The sequence below is a fragment of the Exophiala dermatitidis genome, assembly GCF_000230625.1.
Source record: "Exophiala dermatitidis NIH/UT8656 unplaced genomic scaffold supercont1.4, whole genome shotgun sequence".
NCBI classification, from domain to species: domain Eukaryota; kingdom Fungi; phylum Ascomycota; class Eurotiomycetes; order Chaetothyriales; family Herpotrichiellaceae; genus Exophiala; species Exophiala dermatitidis.
Genome location: NW_008751649.1, coordinates 1,577,322 through 1,594,269, shown reverse-complemented (window position 1 = coordinate 1,594,269; position 16,948 = coordinate 1,577,322). Strand labels below are relative to the sequence as shown.

The window sequence follows — 16,948 nt, the reverse complement described above, 5'->3', positions numbered from 1 at the left end:
ATCTCGATCTTTGGCTTCGTTTCGACATTTTTGTTTTATTCTTGGCAATGTCTATATCATTACCATGCCAGAATTTGTGACGACTCCACTACTCGTACAACAGCTCCGTTTTCCCAATTCACAAACTGCTACGAATACGATAGACGAAAGGTTTCGAGTCTAAAGAGTCTAAGTAGTTCAAATCCCAAGAAGTAATCCCGCAACTAACCCCTGCATGGATTGTTGGCGGTTCCAATCCACACGCCTCTTCCGAACGCCCGGCAATGCATGGAAATGTTTCTTTGCGTCGCAGAAGGCTGCTCCCAGCTGGCGCTGGAAGGTGTCGTGGTCTCGTAAGACCAGATTCAACCCGATCATGCCTTTAGGCTGTCTCTGGTGCTCTGACTGCTCGCGCTCATGGTATTGGACGTTGGGAGAATTCCAGTCTTGGGCTTTTGCGACCCCCTGAGCTTCGCTAGTGCATAGACAATACCACTCACAAAGCCGAGGAAGATGGCGCTAACACTAGGAATCGTGACGGGCGCATCGAAGAAGATGAGGCCGGAGATGGCGAGCGGAAGTTTGTTCAGTGCGCCAACCATGGAATAGGTCGTCGAGGATGTCGCTCGCACGCACCATGCCGATGTGTACGAAATGAAAATGGATGACGCGCCGGTGAAAATCATTGCAGCAAAGATCCCATTCCTTGAGTTTGGTGGGAAGTTCTTGGTCAAATTGGCGGATGACCAGTCCTCGGCTAGAAAAGAGGCAAGCAGCAGAACGGGAATGGTGAGTAAGTTGTTGTAGAACGTTGCTAGCGACTGTTAGAACATGTACCAGGGAAATCTGGAAGCAAAACTTACTGTCGAAATCCTTGAAGTTGGTGAGCTTGATGCGCTTGCGCATGCACAACACATACGCAGCATTGGACAGACAGTTGACCAACATCCAAAGATAACCTGCATTCAAAGTGGCCAGCTGTTGCGTGGCTGCGGCGGAGTTTGATGAAGAGTGGCTCTCCAGAGCGTGCTTGATATCAGCCCAAGCCGCAACCACCGAGCTCAGCACCATCAGGCCAAAGGAAAAGAGGGTCATGGACGAGATGTATCCTCCAAACCACAACACCTCCCCGTATGCAATAAGAATAATAGTCAGGTTCTTGAAGATTGTGTACACTGGGATGGAGAGGTAGCGCAGCGCTTTGGTGCCGGTATAGATCATGGCGATTAGGAGAAGAGAGATGGGAAACCCTGCTCACATTAGTATTAAAGCCTGCATAAACACGGTAGAACACTAGACCATACATTTCTTCGCCTCGTCCGCTTTGAAGTCGCGATAGCTGATAAGGCCCAATGACTTGCAGGTAGAAATGGCCAGTACGCAAACGGTCGACTATGCGATAGTTAGCAAGAAGCGGACAGATGGGACAAGAGTGAGCCAACCTGGACAGCCAGCAGCAAGAAGTTGAGGTTATAATCCGGGAACGACAGGATATATTTATTCGCGACAGTCATCAAGATGGAAGAACCACAGTAGCAGATGACAGGCAAAATTGGGTTGTTCTGCCAGTTGTGCGAGGGATGAGAGTGTCGTGGTATGGCCGGTGGCGGAGGGCTACTGAACCCTTTGCCCTGCTTCTCGCCAAGTTCCATCTCGGTCTCTTCGAGAAATCTCTTCTTCTCTTCTTCGGCCATGGCTGATGTTAGAAGGATAGGCTTCCGACTCCGATGGTAACCTTAGGGTGACGGAGTTCTGGCAGGGCGGGATAGCGGTAGGGTGTGAAGGGCCGCGTTGGTGGGAAACAGAACCACGGGTGAGCTACGAGCAAGACCTTGCAGAAGTCGAAGAAGGATACTTCTCCCGAGGATTTTAAAATGACTGCGATACAGAAACTGAGGATTGCCAGGGAGGTGAACTGCACCACCAGTAGTAGTAGTACTTCAAGTTTGTGAGGTGCCAGTGGGTGGGCAAAGGGCGAAAAAAAGGGGACGCAAGACGCGCAACGTGTACTGTTCCAGCGGGTGGCTGATTGGCGACTTTCCAGGGCCTGACAGGCGTCAAGCAGCCCGACGCCTTCACAAAATTAGACTTCTGGCATGGCCAAACACCGATCAAGCCTCCGTTGCCTGTCTTGCCCTTCAGCTGTCTCTATATAAGCCATCAGAGATAATCTCCGACCTCTTTCCAGGACCTGACATACATCCGGATGGGGCTGATATACGTGCAAGCCTGCCCCAGCAGAATCCAGTGCGATTCTGTCAGGCGCATTTTCGATTCGTCCACTCCTTACACCGGCTGTGGCACCATCGGTATGGCATTTGATATATTGCTGCTATGCCGCTGCATGTGAGGCGGACGGTGGTCTAGTTTTTATGCCTAAGGAAGCCTGCCACTATTGTGGGTTTGAGGCTGTCATTCCTCTCGGTCGCTGTGGTGGGACCGGTATATGGTCGACATGTCCGCAACGAAAATGGCAGAAAGGAGTATGCCGCTCCTCCGGGACCAACATCATCCTCGACCACAGCAAAAGTAGACGACGGTGATATGCCGCACATGCTGGTGGCTGTTCGATTGTTCTTGTCAAGGCTGTTCGGTTGAGGCATTCCTCTCTTGAGCTGGACTTATACTCAACGCCCTGTTGCATGTGGATGGACGGCAGGACTGTTGGCATCGTGAAGACGTCTAGGAACTATCAATCTTTTCAGTCCCAGTCATCCTCGTCGTCGCCGGCTGCCTTCTGTAAACCACCACGGATACTCCGTGTCGTATGTCTACGATCGTCAAGCCTATCTTCATCATCCTGGTCGTCAGAATCATCGTCATGGTGGCCAAGAAGTAACCTCTTGCGCAAAACAGACCAAGTGACGAGTGTCTCCTCCAGTGCCCGTGTGACACTGCTGCTACCTTCGTTTCCGTCCCAACACAAGCCCTCAAACCCAGTGACTCTGCCCTTGGCCACTCCTTTCACAAATCCGATAACACAAGGCAACACTCTCACTCCCAGTTTCTCGACGACGAATGGAGCATTCTTGACGTCCACTCGGGCAAAGGAAACATCCGCATCCGCGTACTCTGCATGCTTTTCTGCAATCTTTTGGCAATGCTGGTCCATGGTCCTGCACCGTGCGAAGTCCGGATGGAAAAAGTGAACCACTGCCCGTTCATTGCTCGTTGTAAAGTTGAGAACTTCGTCGTCATTGCTCAAAGTTATATAAGTGTTCCTCGCGGTGTCCACAGTCTTTATTGGCTGTGATTGATGGGCAGCGATGTTCAGTTCTTGTAGTCTTTGGGCACGGTATGCCGAGTCATCTTCCTCCTCAAGCGATGCAAAGACTGCGTCAGGGTCTTCTTCGTCCTGAGCGAGCTCGCGCTTTTCCCTGTCGGGTTTGTCTTCAGATTGGCCCAAGCCCATCTTGGGCTGCCAGTCAGCAGATATTGAGTATCGAACGGTGCGAAATTTTCATGACTTGGAAGATGCCATCACTGCTTCCAATCCCTTCAAAGTCAAGACCCGAGTGAATTCATGGAAAAAGAACCAAAGATAGAATCCCATAAACGTTCATCAACCTGTAGAAGCCTGGTAAAACAGACAACTCGCGTAATAGTATCGGTGTACATTGTACGAGGCTGGAAAGTGCGCCTCGTGTTGAGGTGCGCCACCGTAAAGACTGTCTCTTGGCGTTGATGAATTCTTGGCGCACAATCGTTCCCGCCTGCACCATCCAAGTCGGCGCCTGATGACTTTTCAGATTGCCAGCTTTGGAACAACCACCTCGACAACCACCGACTCGGCACAAATACGACAATGGGCGTCCCAACAGTTAAGCCGAAAGGTACGATGACCATATTCGAAATTGCAAATACTGCAGGCATGGGATGTTGCAGCCAGCCAGACAAGACAAGTCGCCTCGATGGTGGAAGTTATGCGCGATGGTCGAAGTCCGGGCTGGGGGCATTCTCTGTTGCAGATATGGCTTTGAGGAGAATATTTACTAACACGACTTGTTTGAACAGGCTCGAAGAAGCCGAGCGCCAAAGCCAACCAGGCCGCCAAAGCCACTCTGAAAGGCGTATGTCCAACATTGAGACTTTTTTTTTAGAAAGCCGTTTCTCACAACGAATACTAGATCCATTCCGACAAGGCCCGCAAGATCCGCAAGTCGACGACCTTCCACAGACCCAAGACGCTCGTTCTCTCCCGGTCGCCAAAGTACCCGCGCAAGTCGATTCCCCATGTGCCCCGACTGGACGAACATAAAGTCATCATCCACCCTTTGAACACCGAGAGCGCAATGAAGAAGATTGAGGAGCACAACACCTTGGTCTTCATCGTCGACACCAAGGCCAACAAGCGACAGATCAAGGACGCCCTGAAGAAGCTGTACGACGTGGACACTGTCAAGATCAACACCCTCATCAGACCAGATGGCAAGAAGAAGGCTTTTGCCAGATTAACCACGGATGTGGATGCTCTCGATATCGCCGCCACGAAATTGTCCATTGTGTAGAGGGCCGGATTTGTTGTACGAGGATGGGAGATTCTCACCGGATGCAGAGGCTGAGCGCCCAGTGACAGCGATTCTCAAGGGCAACATCTGCATAGGGGATACGGTTGAGCGTGGAATGGACTTTGAGGATCCACGATTAGAGGATTGAGCTATTACCAAAACCCAAGCGTGCTTATGAAGAAAAAGTCCAGAAACCATTTTTGAGAGCAGGAATTCTTTTTTTGGTCTTCCGGCAACGCCCTCGGAGGACGTGTCTGCCACCTCTATCCCGATGTGATGTTACATATGCGAAGCGATCTGCCGGACAATGCAATCCTCCTTCCGAGTATTTCCCCCGGACTGTCCTATTGCGGCAGAACCCCAACCACGATTACATCAAATCTTGTAGTTGTACAAAAGTTTCGCATTTTCAAAAACTCGTCGTGCCTTATGCCATCATTGTCCCGCACGGATGGCATCCAGGTGTTTCAAAATCGTCACATTCGTATCCATGAATCTTTCCACACAGTTGGACATGCACGTCTCTTCCTTGGGGGCCAACTTGCCCCCAGATATCGAGCCGGTGATGCATTTCTTGAAGCACATTTCCGTCATTTCGTGAATGTCTATAACATGGGAGCAAGGAACCCGTTAGCTTAAATGTGTCATAGACGCCGCCCAATCCACCGTGAAGATGGATCACATGTATGCCCACAGGTTCAACTTACTCTTCTGGATCTGCGCTCTTTGCATCTGAACCTGGACGAAGGTCTGGAGCTGCGACTGCTCGGCAGGGGTCAGGCGCGCGATGTCCTGCTGGGTGATGTTGAGTTCAACGTCGTCCATTTTGATATTGTTTTATTTTTTGACCAAGAAAGCGAAGCTGAAGAGGCAACTTGGAGGTAATGTTGCTGGTGTTTCAATCGTGACGGTGATTTGAGAGCACGTTTTTGTTGAAACGTGATTTGGATGCGAATTGGAAGGAATGTCGTGAACCGGCTTACTGCGACACCACTACGCGGACTTGGACTTTGCTTTCGAACATCATCGACTTCAAGTTGAACCTGGAGACCTGTAGCCTTGGCGATCCAGCCTAGGTATAATGTTGTATTTTATTCACGCCGCTTTGAACAAGCAGCAGTTAGTGCCACAAGGCTGAGGTTTTAATCAGCACGAAGCTCACGACCCGGAGGCAAAACTCGAACCACACCATACTACCTAGGTAGTAGTGCACTAGTGCCTCGTACCATTCAAGAATCAACGCCGCCTTTACAAATAATTGGTCTGACGGAATTCTTTCTGCCCGCATCGTCCCAAGTCCTCAGCCTTGTCTGCCAGCCTGAGACTCGGGATGATGTTATAGTAACGCCTCTCAAGCCTTTGGAGTCTACCAGTCCTCAACCTCAACCTGAAGTCACTTCTTCCGACTCACATATTACAAGCTCCAAATCTTCCTCACGTCCCTCACCTTCTATCAACGTTGCGCTCTGGACATCGCACGGACAATCAATTTACTATCTTGTCGACGCAAAAACAGCGCAACTGCACTGCGATCCGAGTCTCACATTCAGCAAGTCAAGTCCAGTCCACCACATAATACAACAACCGCGGGAACCCCCTCTTCCCTCGTAAGAAGACTTGATCAAACGCTCCTCACTCTCTTGACCTTTCCCATCCTGTGGCTAAGCCGCTGTTGCGAAACCAAAACCAAACCAAAACCAATAATGCCACCCATTCGCTCGCGCGGCTCGCGCAAACCTCCGCCGGCGGGCTTCGAAGACATTGAAGACACGCTTCTAGAATACAGCAACAAGATGCGAGACGCTCAGAACGCCTCACACGAGGGAAAGAAAAAGCACGAGGCCGTATGGCCCATTTTTCAGATCGCCCACGCCCGCTCTCGCTACGTCTACGATCTGTACTACAAGCGCGAGGCCATTTCCAAGGAGCTGTACGACTGGCTCTTGAAGAACGGCTACGCCGACGCCAACTTGATCGCCAAATGGAAGAAATCGGGTTACGAGAAGTTGTGTTGTTTGCGCTGCGTGCAGACCAAAGAAACAAATTTCCAGAGCACTTGTATCTGTCGCGTGCCCAAGGCTCAGTTGAAGAGAGACGACGCTGGCGGTGATGGTGGCGCCGCCGCGATTCAGTGTGTCAATTGTGGCTGTCGAGGCTGTGCTACCGGCGACTAGGCACTGGTGCAATCACACTTCAGAAAAATAAAAACAGAAACTCAACTACATGCAGTGCCCAACAAGTTGCTTGCTCAATATGGTCATGACACACAAGCGACCTTTTTTTTGGGCGGTTTGCGACGACATACTATGATAGGAGGCACCAAAGCGAGGCCTCAACTCTGATCTGCTCAAAGTACCTACAGACTTACAATACGCCTTTCTTCTCGATCGGGGCTATACGGCGGCGGCGTTATTTGTCTTTCTGCTTGCGGGTTGGCTTGGGCTGTGGTGGACACGGATACCCTGGATACTAGTATGGCGTAATAGATTTAAAAGTGTGGTCTGGGACGATTCGGGAGTCTGGCCAAAGAATATGTATGACATTGCTAAGATGCGCGGCAGACGAGCCGTCCATCGTTGCGCCAAAATAAAACTCAAACAGTGTGCAGCTGCCCAGCAGAATATCTCCGACTTCCAAACAAATAGGAAATCCGCCTCCAGAGAATGTACCGTCTGTGCTGCCCGAAAATGCCAAAGTGGAACATCCTACACATAATTCTCTTCGTACATTCGCCCGTCACACGGCGTTCACAGAACGGCGTGTAGCAAGCGATATTCGCAAAGCAATCCTAGTAATCCCCCCAATGTGCAATGTTTCGTGTCTCATCCTCTAGACGTTAGATCTAGCTTCAAAACTCGGCGCAAATCATCCTCCAATTGCTGTGCGCTAGGCTTCGTGCGGTGACCGGGAATTTGTGGTTGGTTCGGATATGGTTGTTCCAATGTGTCCGAGGTATATTGTGATTTCGGGAGTTGCGGGTGGCCTCCTGCAGATGCTATAGGTGGTGTTACCGCACTGTCGGAGGACAACTCGGCGTATTCCAGTTCGTTCTGCGCGCCATAGACATTCCTCAAGCGAGAAGATGTCGGCCGCTTCTGGGTCTGAGGATGCACAGGAGCATACTGGAATCCCTGTTGAGGTTGTGTTTGGGAAGTGTAAACCGACCGCTGTTGCATGTATGGAGAAGGAGCAGGCGCGGACATGCGATGTGCGAGAGTTGGTCCTTGAGGGTAAGAAGTTGGTTGCTGATAAGGTGCTCTTGCGTTGAAAGGATTATTCAAGTCGAAGCCCGGGTCCGGGCCTGTTGGCCTACCTTGCCCGCTGGATTGCATGAGGAGTTGCTTCAATGCGTCACTTTTGGCTCTGCGTTCATTTTCATCCATGCTTTTGCTTCCCGACGCGGTGGACTTGGTCGTCCGCAAGGCTTCCATGCGGTCTTTGTATGGTGTAGCAAAAGGAGACCCATCTTCTCCAGGAGTTGCCCCTCCTTCCAACTCAAATGGGAACATGGCATCACCATCGCGCGGAGCAGGGGACCTTGAAGCGGGGCTGCCGTTGGGAACGGATAGGTTGCCAGAGCGAACAACAGGGCTGGCCTGTCGGGGGGTTGCTCTCGCCTGTCGAGCTGCCTGGAAGAGAAAATCGCAAGGTGTAGACTCGCCCTTGCTTGGGGATTGATCAGTTGTGGCAACCGACGAGGCTTGTGCATCAACGGGTCCAGAGTTTATGATCTCAGATGACAACCGGCTTGTGGCAGGCAATGATTTGGAGTAGAAACTGGGTAAAGGAAGATCGGAGGCTGCTGGTGATTGTTGAAAAGTAGCACCTGCGTAAGCGGCGGGCTTCACCGGCGTCGCTCTTGTCTTGTCCTGCGAACTGCGACTATTGTTTTGCTTCCCAGCAGCGGATGTCGCGCTTTCTGACTGTGGATTTTTGTTTGCCTTCGAGGTCTTCCTGGCCGGCTGGCCTTTGTTGCTGTTCTTTGCCATGGGGGCAGTGCTTGGGGATGTGTGACGCTGATATTCTGTAGGGACACCTACGTCCGACAAGCTACCGTCTGTAGGCCTTTGCTTCTTTCCCTGCCGGCGGGGAGCTTTTGTAGGTTGTTGTTGAGGTGTGGTTGTGGTAGCAGACATTGTTTGGTGTTTTCACCGGGCTTGATGAATTGGCAGCCCGTCGACCTTGGTAGAAATAGTGAAATCGCTCGAAGTCAAAGGTGGACTAGTAGTAAAAGAAGGCTAACAAACGGTGATATAAGGTCAACGTTTGCCTATCTCGTCCGTTTACGGTGAGGAAGAGCGAAGAGCTTTGGATATTGTTGTCGCGGCTGTTGAGCTGTATACTGTGTAGCGAATTGGGAAGAAAAGATAGTGATAGGGTTCATTGTCTGAGGCTGAGCGAGCGACAGATTGGAGATCAAGACCAGAGCTGAGGTAGGGCAGCTTTCCAGTCAGGAATATTGTTATTGTAGGAGGGTGGTGATACGCCGCAAAAAGGATAGCTGTAGCTGTTTTGGACGGTTGGTGGAAGCAATATGGTGATCCGTGAGTGAAGTTGTGACGCAGGCAACGGCCGAGTTGGAGGGCGCAGGTCCCTCATTTATGTTGGTTTCTAGTACTAGTACTAGTAGACTGCAGTACGCTGTACAGTACCTCGCCGCTTCACTACGCCACCATCCTCTTTGTTCGGATCAGCCACTGATCTCTCGCCTTCAAGTTCAGCCTTGTCACGAGCCACTGGCACACCCTCTCAGCATACTTTCAACGGCTTGACTGGCACTCAATTCGGTTCTCATTAACTTTCCCTCCACCAGCTCACGGTACGCCCACTGCTACCTGGATCAGCCTGTGTCTGCACTGGGTCCTCATCCGACTGTCTCCGCCACCGACTTCCCTTACGCCTGTTTGTCCCCGCACTGGCATTTCGAAACAGCGACACCCATCAGCATAAGACATGGCCGACGTAGAAATGGCGGATGCATCTGCATCTGCGGAATCCAAGCCCAAGGCTGTGGTCAAAGGCTCAAAGTCCGGTACTACTGAAGGAGGAGACGCAAAGAAGAGATTTGAAGTTAAGAAGGTGCGCTTATGGCAATGGTGATGGCTTTGAGGACATGACCGTCACTAACACTCTACAGTGGAATGCTGTCGCTCTCTGGGCATGGGATATCGTTGTTGATAACTGCGCGATTTGCCGAAACCACATCATGGACCTTTGTGAGTCGAGCTTCCCTGTCTCTCGTCCCCGTCTGTTCTAATAGTGTTGTTCAGGTATTGAGTGTCAAGCGAATCAAGGTGCGGCCACAACAGAAGAATGCACTGTCGCGTGGGGAATTTGCAATGTACGAAAGAGAATCCCCTACGCTGTTTCCCACCATACTGACGCTTGTGCTAGCATGCCTTTCATTTCCACTGTATCTCACGCTGGCTGAAGACAAGACAAGTCTGCCCTCTCGACAACAGAGACTGGGAATTTCAAAAATACGGTCGTTGAGGAGGTTTAATGGCAAAGACATTTCATAACCATGCCACACAACCGGGGTGTATCGTGCTTCTGCGGAGTCAGAATACTGGCTGGTCTAGTTTCTTCCTGGGATTGCGTTCGAATAAGAAACGCTACGCTGCAGGCCAGGCAAGACTCCAAGCACAAGATTAGCAGGTCGTTTAGACCTAGGGGAAAGAACAGATCGACTGGTACCCTGTCGGACAGGCCGAACGACGGCATCACGGGGTGCAGAACCTTGCGGAGAAGGTTTTTATGGGGTGACATGAAACGAATCCATGAAGACGGCACTGTACTTTTGAACGCCATAGAATCCAACGAGCATTGATGACACTCTATCTTCCCTTGCCATCGCGAACAAGTATTCCACCGGGCGGGAGAGAAGCCTTGGAACCCAACCATGGTTGAGGATGTCGGTTGAATACAGGCCATGGAGGGACAACGAGGAACATGGCCGTCAGGGTACCTGCTAAAGCAATCCACATGGTAAGGAAGATGTCTTGCTGGATGTAGCCCGCTATGAGAGCGACAACCTTGATCAGCCGCATTAGCGAGACAGCAACAACTTCATGCATCTGACAACTTACCGAGAATATGGACAGAATAGAACTGTAAAGTTGTTCGGCGAGATACTGTCCATCGAAATCCTTAGGGAAGCGTTAGACTAGGGCCTCCTGATGGCAGAAAGTGACTGGGTCTAGCTCTCTTCACTTACTATTTGACCTTCGAAGAGGTCTTGGATTTGGGTCACCACAGCGTCCATCTTTGCTCTACCTCAACCCTGAAGTGTGAAAGCGGACCAGCTTCAGATGCGTTGACCTCGTCACTCCTATCTCAGGCGGAGAAGCTTGACTTCAGCCCCTAACTTAACGTGGATCAACAACTGGATATGAGGCTGCGGGACGACGCTCGTGGGCACAATCAAAGACAGCGTAATGTGTCGATCAGAGTGGACGAAGGGAAGGTCTGCGATATTGTCGGTTTTACAACCAATTGCTCCTGCATGCCAGGTTGGGGCTAATCGACAGTTGTCTACCAGGAACGTGACGTTGGTTGATGGTGACCGAGACACGATGCCGGTGCCAGTGGTGAGCACGGTGATGCTTTGTCTGGGCGATAATCCGCCAACCACTGCCAGTGGAACTTGAACCTGAAGGCCCAGCCAATGCACAAGCCAAAGGGGCTTAGGGGCGCGCCTTCGGGTATCTAGGCCCAAAGAGGGAGCCGGAGGAGGCTCTTTAGGCTTCCAGACCAGCTTATTAAAGGCGGATAATTGAGGCCTGGAGAAAAGCCTCACATTCTTTGCTGGGCCCCAGTCTCAGCTCTGCTGCTTGACAACTTGAATGGTTCGATCCCTCACTACTGGCTGCGACCCTAAACTCTTCGCAGCCACTCTGCACTTTTTTTGCTGTGTCGTAATAGTCCACCACCTCCCACAAGTGCCTCCTACCAACACACTACTACTAGTCCCTCTACGTCCTGCGGAAAACTTCTTTCTCCTTCCTCCCTCGCTCATTGAACCTCTCCTATATAGGAATCAGCTTTCCCTCGCGTCGACAATCCACTTTGTCGGCCTACTTAACTGTTTGTTGACAGAAAGCCTTGTGTCTTGAGTCGCAAAACCGACCGTCAAAACTGGTCCACGGTCGATCAGCCCCAAACCACACAGCACACTCGCAAGTCTAGGAAGACTGTTCGCATACAGTTCTTCCTATTCTCTCACTCAGTTCTTTCACGCTGGCGCTCGTCGATAGCTACATCCACCCCCAAGCCTTCAAGTTGGCGGGCTCTGCAATTGCCAGCGTCTCCCTTATCCGCCCTTTGCTCGGCACCGGTCTCATGGTTTTCTGCGGAACCACCACCCGACCACCATAACTGGGTTTCGGGAATCTTGAGTATCCCGCTGGCCCCGATCGGCCTGGGGGATTTTTCGAACAATTGGAAAGAAGGCGGTCTTTTTCCATCTAAAATACCATTGTTTGGCCGGCCAGTGTCCGCCACCAATATCACTCAAAGTGGCTAGCCCGTCGACCCAGTCGCGCTGTGAATCAGTGCAGTTGAGTCAGTTCTGTGGCAGGATCGACGGAACACAACGTCAAGATGTCTTCGTCCGAGTCAGTACATTCGCATAAGATGGACAGCCGCTACAGCACTCCGGCGCCAGAACTGGATGACCATCGCCGTAATCTGGGCGTGACTCCGGCTCGTCCTGATGATTCCCCTATGGTAGAGATTGAGGTAGCGACTCCCACACCGGGCAGTATCGAAGAAAGGGATTTTTCGAGAGTGGACAAGGCTCTTCTCCACACTCTTGAGAAAGAATCCAATCCAATCGCTCGCGACTTCGAGCAAGCAATTGTCGACGATGACAACGACAACGAAGACGGCCAGGAAGGGGTCGGAAGAAGGCCGTCTATCCATGGTAGAAGGCTCACTAACAGGGAGGGCCGCCCCCGTCGCCATGATCGGTCGCGGGACTCGTCTTCCTCTCGCTCGACTTCCCCAGCCAACTCCATCGAGGCTTTTGCCGAACCCCGTCGCCGTGCTCGCGCCAATACTGCCGAGAGTCATTCGTCTTCTGTTCTTGAGAACCTGCGCAATCGCACTCAGTCTGGTGGTACCAACCAAAGGCGTCCGACCTTGGACACAATCAGCATCCCGGCAGCCCTGACTTTACGGACAGACCGGGATGCTAATGACGACGTCACATTTCCAACGGACGAGGAGCCGGGCAAGACGTACAAGATCGATTTTGAGGAACTGGAAGAGTTTGTCGCCCTGAGTGCTCAGGGAAAAGTCTCTGAAGAACTGGCGGGATCTCGCTCGAATGAAAACCGGACGTTCAGGGATCATCGGCAATCACCGACGCACGCGCCCATCTCGGCACTCAATGGTGAAACTTTCTACGAGAAACCCCTCGTGCATTACGAGACAACCCATAGCCAAGCTACATCTAGCGAGGAGAGATTTGCTCCAAAAGAACAACAGCTTCCACCCACATCTGCCGAGCGGTTTTTCCTGTTCACATCGGAAATAAGCCAAGGAAAGAGTGCGACTAGACTAGGCGATTTTGTGTCAGATGGCACAACCTTTCGAGATCTTTTCGACGTTGGACCAGACGGCGGTGTGTGGTGGCTCAACTGCCTCAACCCCACAAAGGCCGAGCTGGAGGTCCTTTGCAAAGCCTTCAAGATCCATCGTCTCACGCGCGAAGATATCGAAACCCAAGAAGCTCGCGAAAAGGTTGAGCTCTTCTCTCAATACTACTTTGTCTGTTTCCGATCATTTGTCATGGACAAGTCGAGCGAGGACTTCCTAGATCCTATCCACATCTACATCGTTGTCTGCGGCGACGGCGTCCTGAGCTTCAGCTACACTGAGAACCCACATGCCAAGAATGTCCACCGGCGTATCTCGAAACTTGGCGACTTCTTGTCGCTGGGACCAGACTACATCTGCTATGCCATGATTGACGACATTGTCGATTCCTTTGCACCCATCATCCGGGACGCGGAGCATGAGTCCGAGAGCATTGAAGACCAGGTATTTATCGCCCGCGAGGACGATTTCCTGACCCTCCTCCGCCAGATCGGCGAATGCCGCAAGCGCGTCCTCAACATGATGCGCCTTCTTGGAGGCAAGGCGGACGTTATCAAGGGCTTTGCAAAGCGATGCAACGACCAATACCAGGTGGCTCCGCGCGGCGACATCGGCCTGTACCTGGGCGATATTCAAGACCACGTCGTGACCATGATGTCCAACCTGACCCACGTTGAGAAAATGCTGAGCCGCTCCCACGCCAATTACCTCGCGCAGCTGAATGTCGACAACATTCTCAAGGGCAACCACACCAACAAGGCGCTCGCCAAAATCACCGTCGTTGCCACCATTCTCGTGCCTTTGAATCTTATCACCGGTCTGTTCGGCATGAACGTCCACGTCCCCGGCCAGGACGTCGCAGGCTACTATTGGTTCTTCGGCATCGTCGGCGTCATCTGCCTCTTCGTTGCCACCATGGTGACCATCGCGAGGAAACTGAAAGCTATTTAAGAAAGAGATGGATTTTTGCCCGGTCTTTTGTTTTCCCTTTTGTCTTTTGATTGTTTATTCGATTGCAGATCGCATTGGATTCGGTTCACGGCGCGTTTGACCTGATTAAGATTTCTGGCTATGTTTGCAAGAACAAGAGCAGACCTTAGAGCAGAGACAGGAGAGCATTGCTTCTTTGGAGGGATCCAGTTCAGACCGGGCGCCTGTGTCATAGAAAGGGTATTGCAGCGTCTTGAGTGCTCGCTGGGTTCTGCTTGGATCTGGTATAGAGTTTTGTTTGGATATTGGTGGTTGGTTTGTTCAACATTGTCTAATTGTTGGATACGATGTGCATACGAGACTCGATCGAGCACCCCCAATACAGTGTTAATTACCTTATGCCTGACTTTATCCCGAGGCTCGGATAGATAGTAGATGCGTACCTAGGTACCTAGCTCAATACTTAACATAGCCACAAATATCGTGGCTGGCTGGGCACCTAGTCCAGGTCATGATTCTTCACGCCCTTCGCATGCAAATGCAAATCCCCTCACAGTTTGCGGGGACTATTAGGTGCCGGGTATTTTATGACGGAAATCCGTGGCAATATTCCATGCACTGGCGGTGATAGAAGCGTCGTCTTTACGGGCAGAATGACAAACACATATGCCGTTCCCAAGAAAAGTAATGTACTGCCGAGAAGATCTCCCCTTGAGCAACCTCCAGTCGTCCATCGGGAACTGAACATGCGGTGGCAGTAGTGGTGCCAGCTGCAGTACCCGAATGTGGTCCAGCGGGTATATAACAAATTGGCTTATTAGGTGTAATAATCGTATATATATCCCCACTATATTAGCTATATACAAGAATATGGAAACTGAACGTGGATTCACTCCTTCTTTCTAATAATGTATAGGATAGAGTGAACGGACAATTTAATGGAGGCAAGACCTCACAGACCAATTCTTGCCTTCTAATCGCTCAGCATACCGTCCTTGAATTCCCGGTTGTTTGAGCGGAAGAGCTATGGCGGTCACAACTAAGGATCCACATATACTTCTACGTTTGATCGGTCCAAAGACCGCTCCGAAGATGGCACGAGGAACAGGGGAACCGAGAGGGCCGCTGCCTTCATTGCCGCTCGCAACAATTGCAGAGTCGAGTGCAAAGCCAAAGAAAACCGGATGGATTTCACGCCCTTGCGATCGTCGCGGTGACAGTCTGGGCACCACGGTCGGGCTACGACGTTCCCATATTTCCCCAGAACCCCAGGTTCCCACAGTCAAATGAAGTGAAGAGCGGCGGAAGATGATTGGCTGAATAGTGACGAAACGAATGCATGGGAGGTGCTATACTTATCCTGCTGATGTGCAGTATGCAGGAATGGACCACGGGAATGTCTTGCGTACCTGCATTAGAGCGGCATTGGAAGACACCGGTGCCGTAGCTCCTAGCTCTTTGAAACAAGATTTCGCCAAATATATGCTGGAGAAAGAAAGCTGTGGCAAAATGTTGTTTTACAACGTAGTTTGATATGCCAATGTGATGGCTGCAGTGGGCATTGGGAGCATCGCACGAGATGTGGCGAGGCGTTAGGGGCCGGCACCAGCAAGAGCTTCCTGTTGTTGTGCACCGAACACACACTGCAGGGGAGCAGGCCACCAGGATGACATGAAATGTGATCTCCATCGATGTCCTACAGACTGGATAGGCTGACTTTGCTAGTTCGCTGATTAGGTCGAGACAAGATCGCCAAAGGCAAAGATCCAGAATGTTCGTTCAAGAAGGCTGTGCTCCGTGTCCTCCAGACACTAGAGATAGTCGACAGGCCGAATTATAGTGTGGGACAAGATCGGCGCTGATCGAGCCTTCGATGTCGTGTCCAACCTGTTTTTTGCCCAGTCACACAACACTCCAGCGGAGAATTCGCCTCAAACGACTCACGCTCACGATGACGATTCTGGTGCGACAAGGCAGTTTTGCTTCGGCATGTCCTGAGCTGGAAGTTTTGGCATCCGAGACACAGAAGACCCTTCAAGGAAGTTGTAATCTGCAAAATCTGTCTGGCCGGAGATCAACATGGCGGTGTCTTTCCATGCGCCCGCATGTGACGAGACGAATCATGATAAGGGGAGTAGATGAGCACTTTCTCGAGCAAGTGCGGCAGCGGCACCGCCCCCTGCAGTGTTCCACGTTGCAATTTTGGCAACATGTCATAATCTTCTTGATGGATACAGCCTGGCCCTTGATTCATCTAATCTCCAACAGCGGACCTCCTGCCTATCGGTCTGGCAGGGACGCCACAATGCTTGATTACAGCCACGGATCCACCTTGTCAAGGAATGTGGTTTAGGACCGAAGGGGAGGCAGGAGAACAACGGTGACAGCTTATATTATTATCCACCCAACTCGAAAGGCTTCAAAATGGCGGAGGGGGGAGCGTCGTGGAGCGCACGTAGCATCATCTGTGATAGAGCATAGTTTTATAATTCATGTTGAGTCCACAGGTGAGAGCGATATTGGTGATTTGCCCTGTATAACCTTTAGCAGACTGAAAATGAGAATTTGGCCCGTCAGAACATGCAGATAGAGGAGCCGGAAGGGGTACAAAACGTCCAGAAGGCTGTAACTCTCTGTATGGCATGGCTTGCTACGATAGATCGCAATGGTGATATCATGGAGCCATGACCATAAAGACAAGGGCACAGGCTTGCCTGCGAGAGTTCGACAGACGAAAGAAACGGACATGGATTTAATTGTCCGCAACACAGCATGGGGGGAGGGGAGGCATGTACAGTAAGTAGTAAGTAGAGGCAGCACTGCAGTAAGTAGAAGGATTTCCAGTCCACAGGCGCAGACCATGCACAGTCGTGAGGAGCTCGAAGTGTGTCCCCCTGGAGTGGCACAGAACCAACCACCAACAAACCCGC

The 16,948-nt window shown here is 51.3% G+C and overlaps 11 protein-coding genes across 12 annotated transcripts; 5 read left to right on the top strand and 6 right to left on the bottom strand.

Moving 5' to 3' along the window:
* Nucleotides 1-353: 353 nt before the first annotated feature.
* HMPREF1120_04904 (GDP-mannose transporter) lies at nucleotides 354-1,673 on the bottom strand (the record flags this gene model as incomplete). The annotated part of the gene is made up of 4 exons (XM_009159053.1): nucleotides 354-793; nucleotides 843-1,229; nucleotides 1,284-1,371; nucleotides 1,422-1,673. The coding sequence occupies 4 exons, from the start codon at nucleotides 1,671-1,673 to the stop codon at nucleotides 354-356; spliced, it is 1,167 nt and encodes a 388-aa protein (XP_009157301.1).
* Nucleotides 1,674-2,680: 1,007 nt separating this feature from the next.
* Nucleotides 2,681-3,391, bottom strand: HMPREF1120_04903 (uncharacterized protein; the record flags this gene model as incomplete). Its single annotated transcript, XM_009159052.1, has 1 exon — nucleotides 2,681-3,391. One exon carries the CDS (start codon nucleotides 3,389-3,391, stop codon nucleotides 2,681-2,683), a length of 711 nt encoding a protein of 236 aa, XP_009157300.1.
* A 184-nt stretch (nucleotides 3,392-3,575) lies between these two features.
* HMPREF1120_04902 (50S ribosomal protein L23Ae) lies at nucleotides 3,576-5,362 on the top strand. The gene is made up of 3 exons (XM_009159051.1): nucleotides 3,576-3,812; nucleotides 3,994-4,049; nucleotides 4,107-5,362. Exons 1-3 carry the CDS (start codon nucleotides 3,785-3,787, stop codon nucleotides 4,485-4,487), a joined length of 465 nt encoding a protein of 154 aa, XP_009157299.1. The 5' UTR covers nucleotides 3,576-3,784; the 3' UTR covers nucleotides 4,488-5,362.
* Nucleotides 4,499-5,675, bottom strand: HMPREF1120_04901 (uncharacterized protein). Its single transcript, XM_009159050.1, has 2 exons — nucleotides 5,195-5,675; nucleotides 4,499-5,092 (listed from the first exon to the last, which is right to left on the bottom strand). Exons 1-2 carry the CDS (start codon nucleotides 5,310-5,312, stop codon nucleotides 4,923-4,925), a joined length of 288 nt encoding a protein of 95 aa, XP_009157298.1. The 5' UTR covers nucleotides 5,313-5,675; the 3' UTR covers nucleotides 4,499-4,922.
* Nucleotides 5,628-7,281, top strand: HMPREF1120_04900 (uncharacterized protein). The gene has a single exon (XM_009159049.1). It carries the CDS (start codon nucleotides 6,191-6,193, stop codon nucleotides 6,659-6,661), a length of 471 nt encoding a protein of 156 aa, XP_009157297.1. The 5' UTR covers nucleotides 5,628-6,190; the 3' UTR covers nucleotides 6,662-7,281.
* On the bottom strand, nucleotides 6,949-9,191 carry HMPREF1120_04899 (uncharacterized protein). Its single transcript, XM_009159048.1, has one exon. It carries the CDS (start codon nucleotides 8,621-8,623, stop codon nucleotides 7,310-7,312), a length of 1,314 nt encoding a protein of 437 aa, XP_009157296.1. The 5' UTR covers nucleotides 8,624-9,191; the 3' UTR covers nucleotides 6,949-7,309.
* Nucleotides 9,192-9,440: 249 nt separating this feature from the next.
* HMPREF1120_04898 (RING-box protein 1) lies at nucleotides 9,441-9,980 on the top strand (the record flags this gene model as incomplete). The annotated part of the gene is made up of 4 exons (XM_009159047.1): nucleotides 9,441-9,566; nucleotides 9,625-9,703; nucleotides 9,758-9,828; nucleotides 9,882-9,980. 4 exons carry the CDS (start codon nucleotides 9,441-9,443, stop codon nucleotides 9,978-9,980), a joined length of 375 nt encoding a protein of 124 aa, XP_009157295.1.
* Nucleotides 9,981-10,324: 344 nt separating this feature from the next.
* Nucleotides 10,325-10,752, bottom strand: HMPREF1120_04897 (uncharacterized protein; the record flags this gene model as incomplete). The annotated part of the gene is made up of 3 exons (XM_009159046.1): nucleotides 10,325-10,522; nucleotides 10,577-10,636; nucleotides 10,705-10,752. The coding sequence occupies 3 exons, from the start codon at nucleotides 10,750-10,752 to the stop codon at nucleotides 10,325-10,327; spliced, it is 306 nt and encodes a 101-aa protein (XP_009157294.1).
* Nucleotides 10,753-12,089: 1,337 nt separating this feature from the next.
* HMPREF1120_04896 (MIT family metal ion transporter) lies at nucleotides 12,090-14,039 on the top strand (the record flags this gene model as incomplete). Its single annotated transcript, XM_009159045.1, has 1 exon — nucleotides 12,090-14,039. The coding sequence occupies one exon, from the start codon at nucleotides 12,090-12,092 to the stop codon at nucleotides 14,037-14,039; it is 1,950 nt and encodes a 649-aa protein (XP_009157293.1).
* Nucleotides 14,040-14,812: 773 nt separating this feature from the next.
* HMPREF1120_04894 (uncharacterized protein) lies at nucleotides 14,813-16,905 on the bottom strand. Its single transcript, XM_009159042.1, has one exon. It carries the CDS (start codon nucleotides 15,705-15,707, stop codon nucleotides 15,258-15,260), a length of 450 nt encoding a protein of 149 aa, XP_009157290.1. The 5' UTR covers nucleotides 15,708-16,905; the 3' UTR covers nucleotides 14,813-15,257.
* On the top strand, nucleotides 14,891-16,893 carry HMPREF1120_04895. Of its 2 annotated transcripts, XM_009159044.1 has the most exons (2): nucleotides 14,891-15,696; nucleotides 15,744-16,893. In XM_009159044.1, the coding sequence occupies exon 2, from the start codon at nucleotides 15,892-15,894 to the stop codon at nucleotides 16,369-16,371; it is 480 nt and encodes a 159-aa protein (XP_009157292.1). In that variant the 5' UTR covers nucleotides 14,891-15,696; nucleotides 15,744-15,891; the 3' UTR covers nucleotides 16,372-16,893. The 2 variants fall into 2 exon arrangements, with proteins under 2 accessions (XP_009157292.1, XP_009157291.1); XM_009159043.1 differs by having other exon boundaries at nucleotides 14,891-16,893.
* Nucleotides 16,906-16,948: the final 43 nt, after the last annotated feature.

What these genes read in the sequence shown, in the direction of transcription:
- HMPREF1120_04900 (XM_009159049.1), top strand. Translation starts at nt 6,191, where the DNA reads ATGCCACCCATTCGCTCGCGCGGCTCGCGCAAACCTCCGCCGGCGGGC.
- HMPREF1120_04894 (XM_009159042.1), bottom strand. Translation starts at nt 15,707, where the DNA reads ATGGAGATCACATTTCATGTCATCCTGGTGGCCTGCTCCCCTGCAGTG.
- HMPREF1120_04902 (XM_009159051.1), top strand. Translation starts at nt 3,785, where the DNA reads ATGGGCGTCCCAACAGTTAAGCCGAAAG. An exon ending in CCCAACAGTTAAGCCGAAAG is followed by an intron (nt 3,813 to 3,993) that starts GTACGATGACCA and finishes TTGTTTGAACAG; the next exon opens with GCTCGAAGAAGCCGAGCGCC. An exon ending in CCAAAGCCACTCTGAAAGGC is followed by an intron (nt 4,050 to 4,106) that starts GTATGTCCAACA and finishes AACGAATACTAG; the next exon opens with ATCCATTCCGACAAGGCCCG.
- HMPREF1120_04895 (XM_009159044.1), top strand. Translation starts at nt 15,892, where the DNA reads ATGTCGTGTCCAACCTGTTTTTTGCCCAGTCACACAACACTCCAGCGG.
- HMPREF1120_04901 (XM_009159050.1), bottom strand. Translation starts at nt 5,312, where the DNA reads ATGGACGACGTTGAACTCAACATCACCCAGCAGGACATCGCGCGCCTG. An exon ending in AAGAGCGCAGATCCAGAAGA is followed by an intron (nt 5,093 to 5,194) that starts GTAAGTTGAACC and finishes CCCATGTTATAG; the next exon opens with ACATTCACGAAATGACGGAA.
- HMPREF1120_04899 (XM_009159048.1), bottom strand. Translation starts at nt 8,623, where the DNA reads ATGTCTGCTACCACAACCACACCTCAACAACAACCTACAAAAGCTCCC.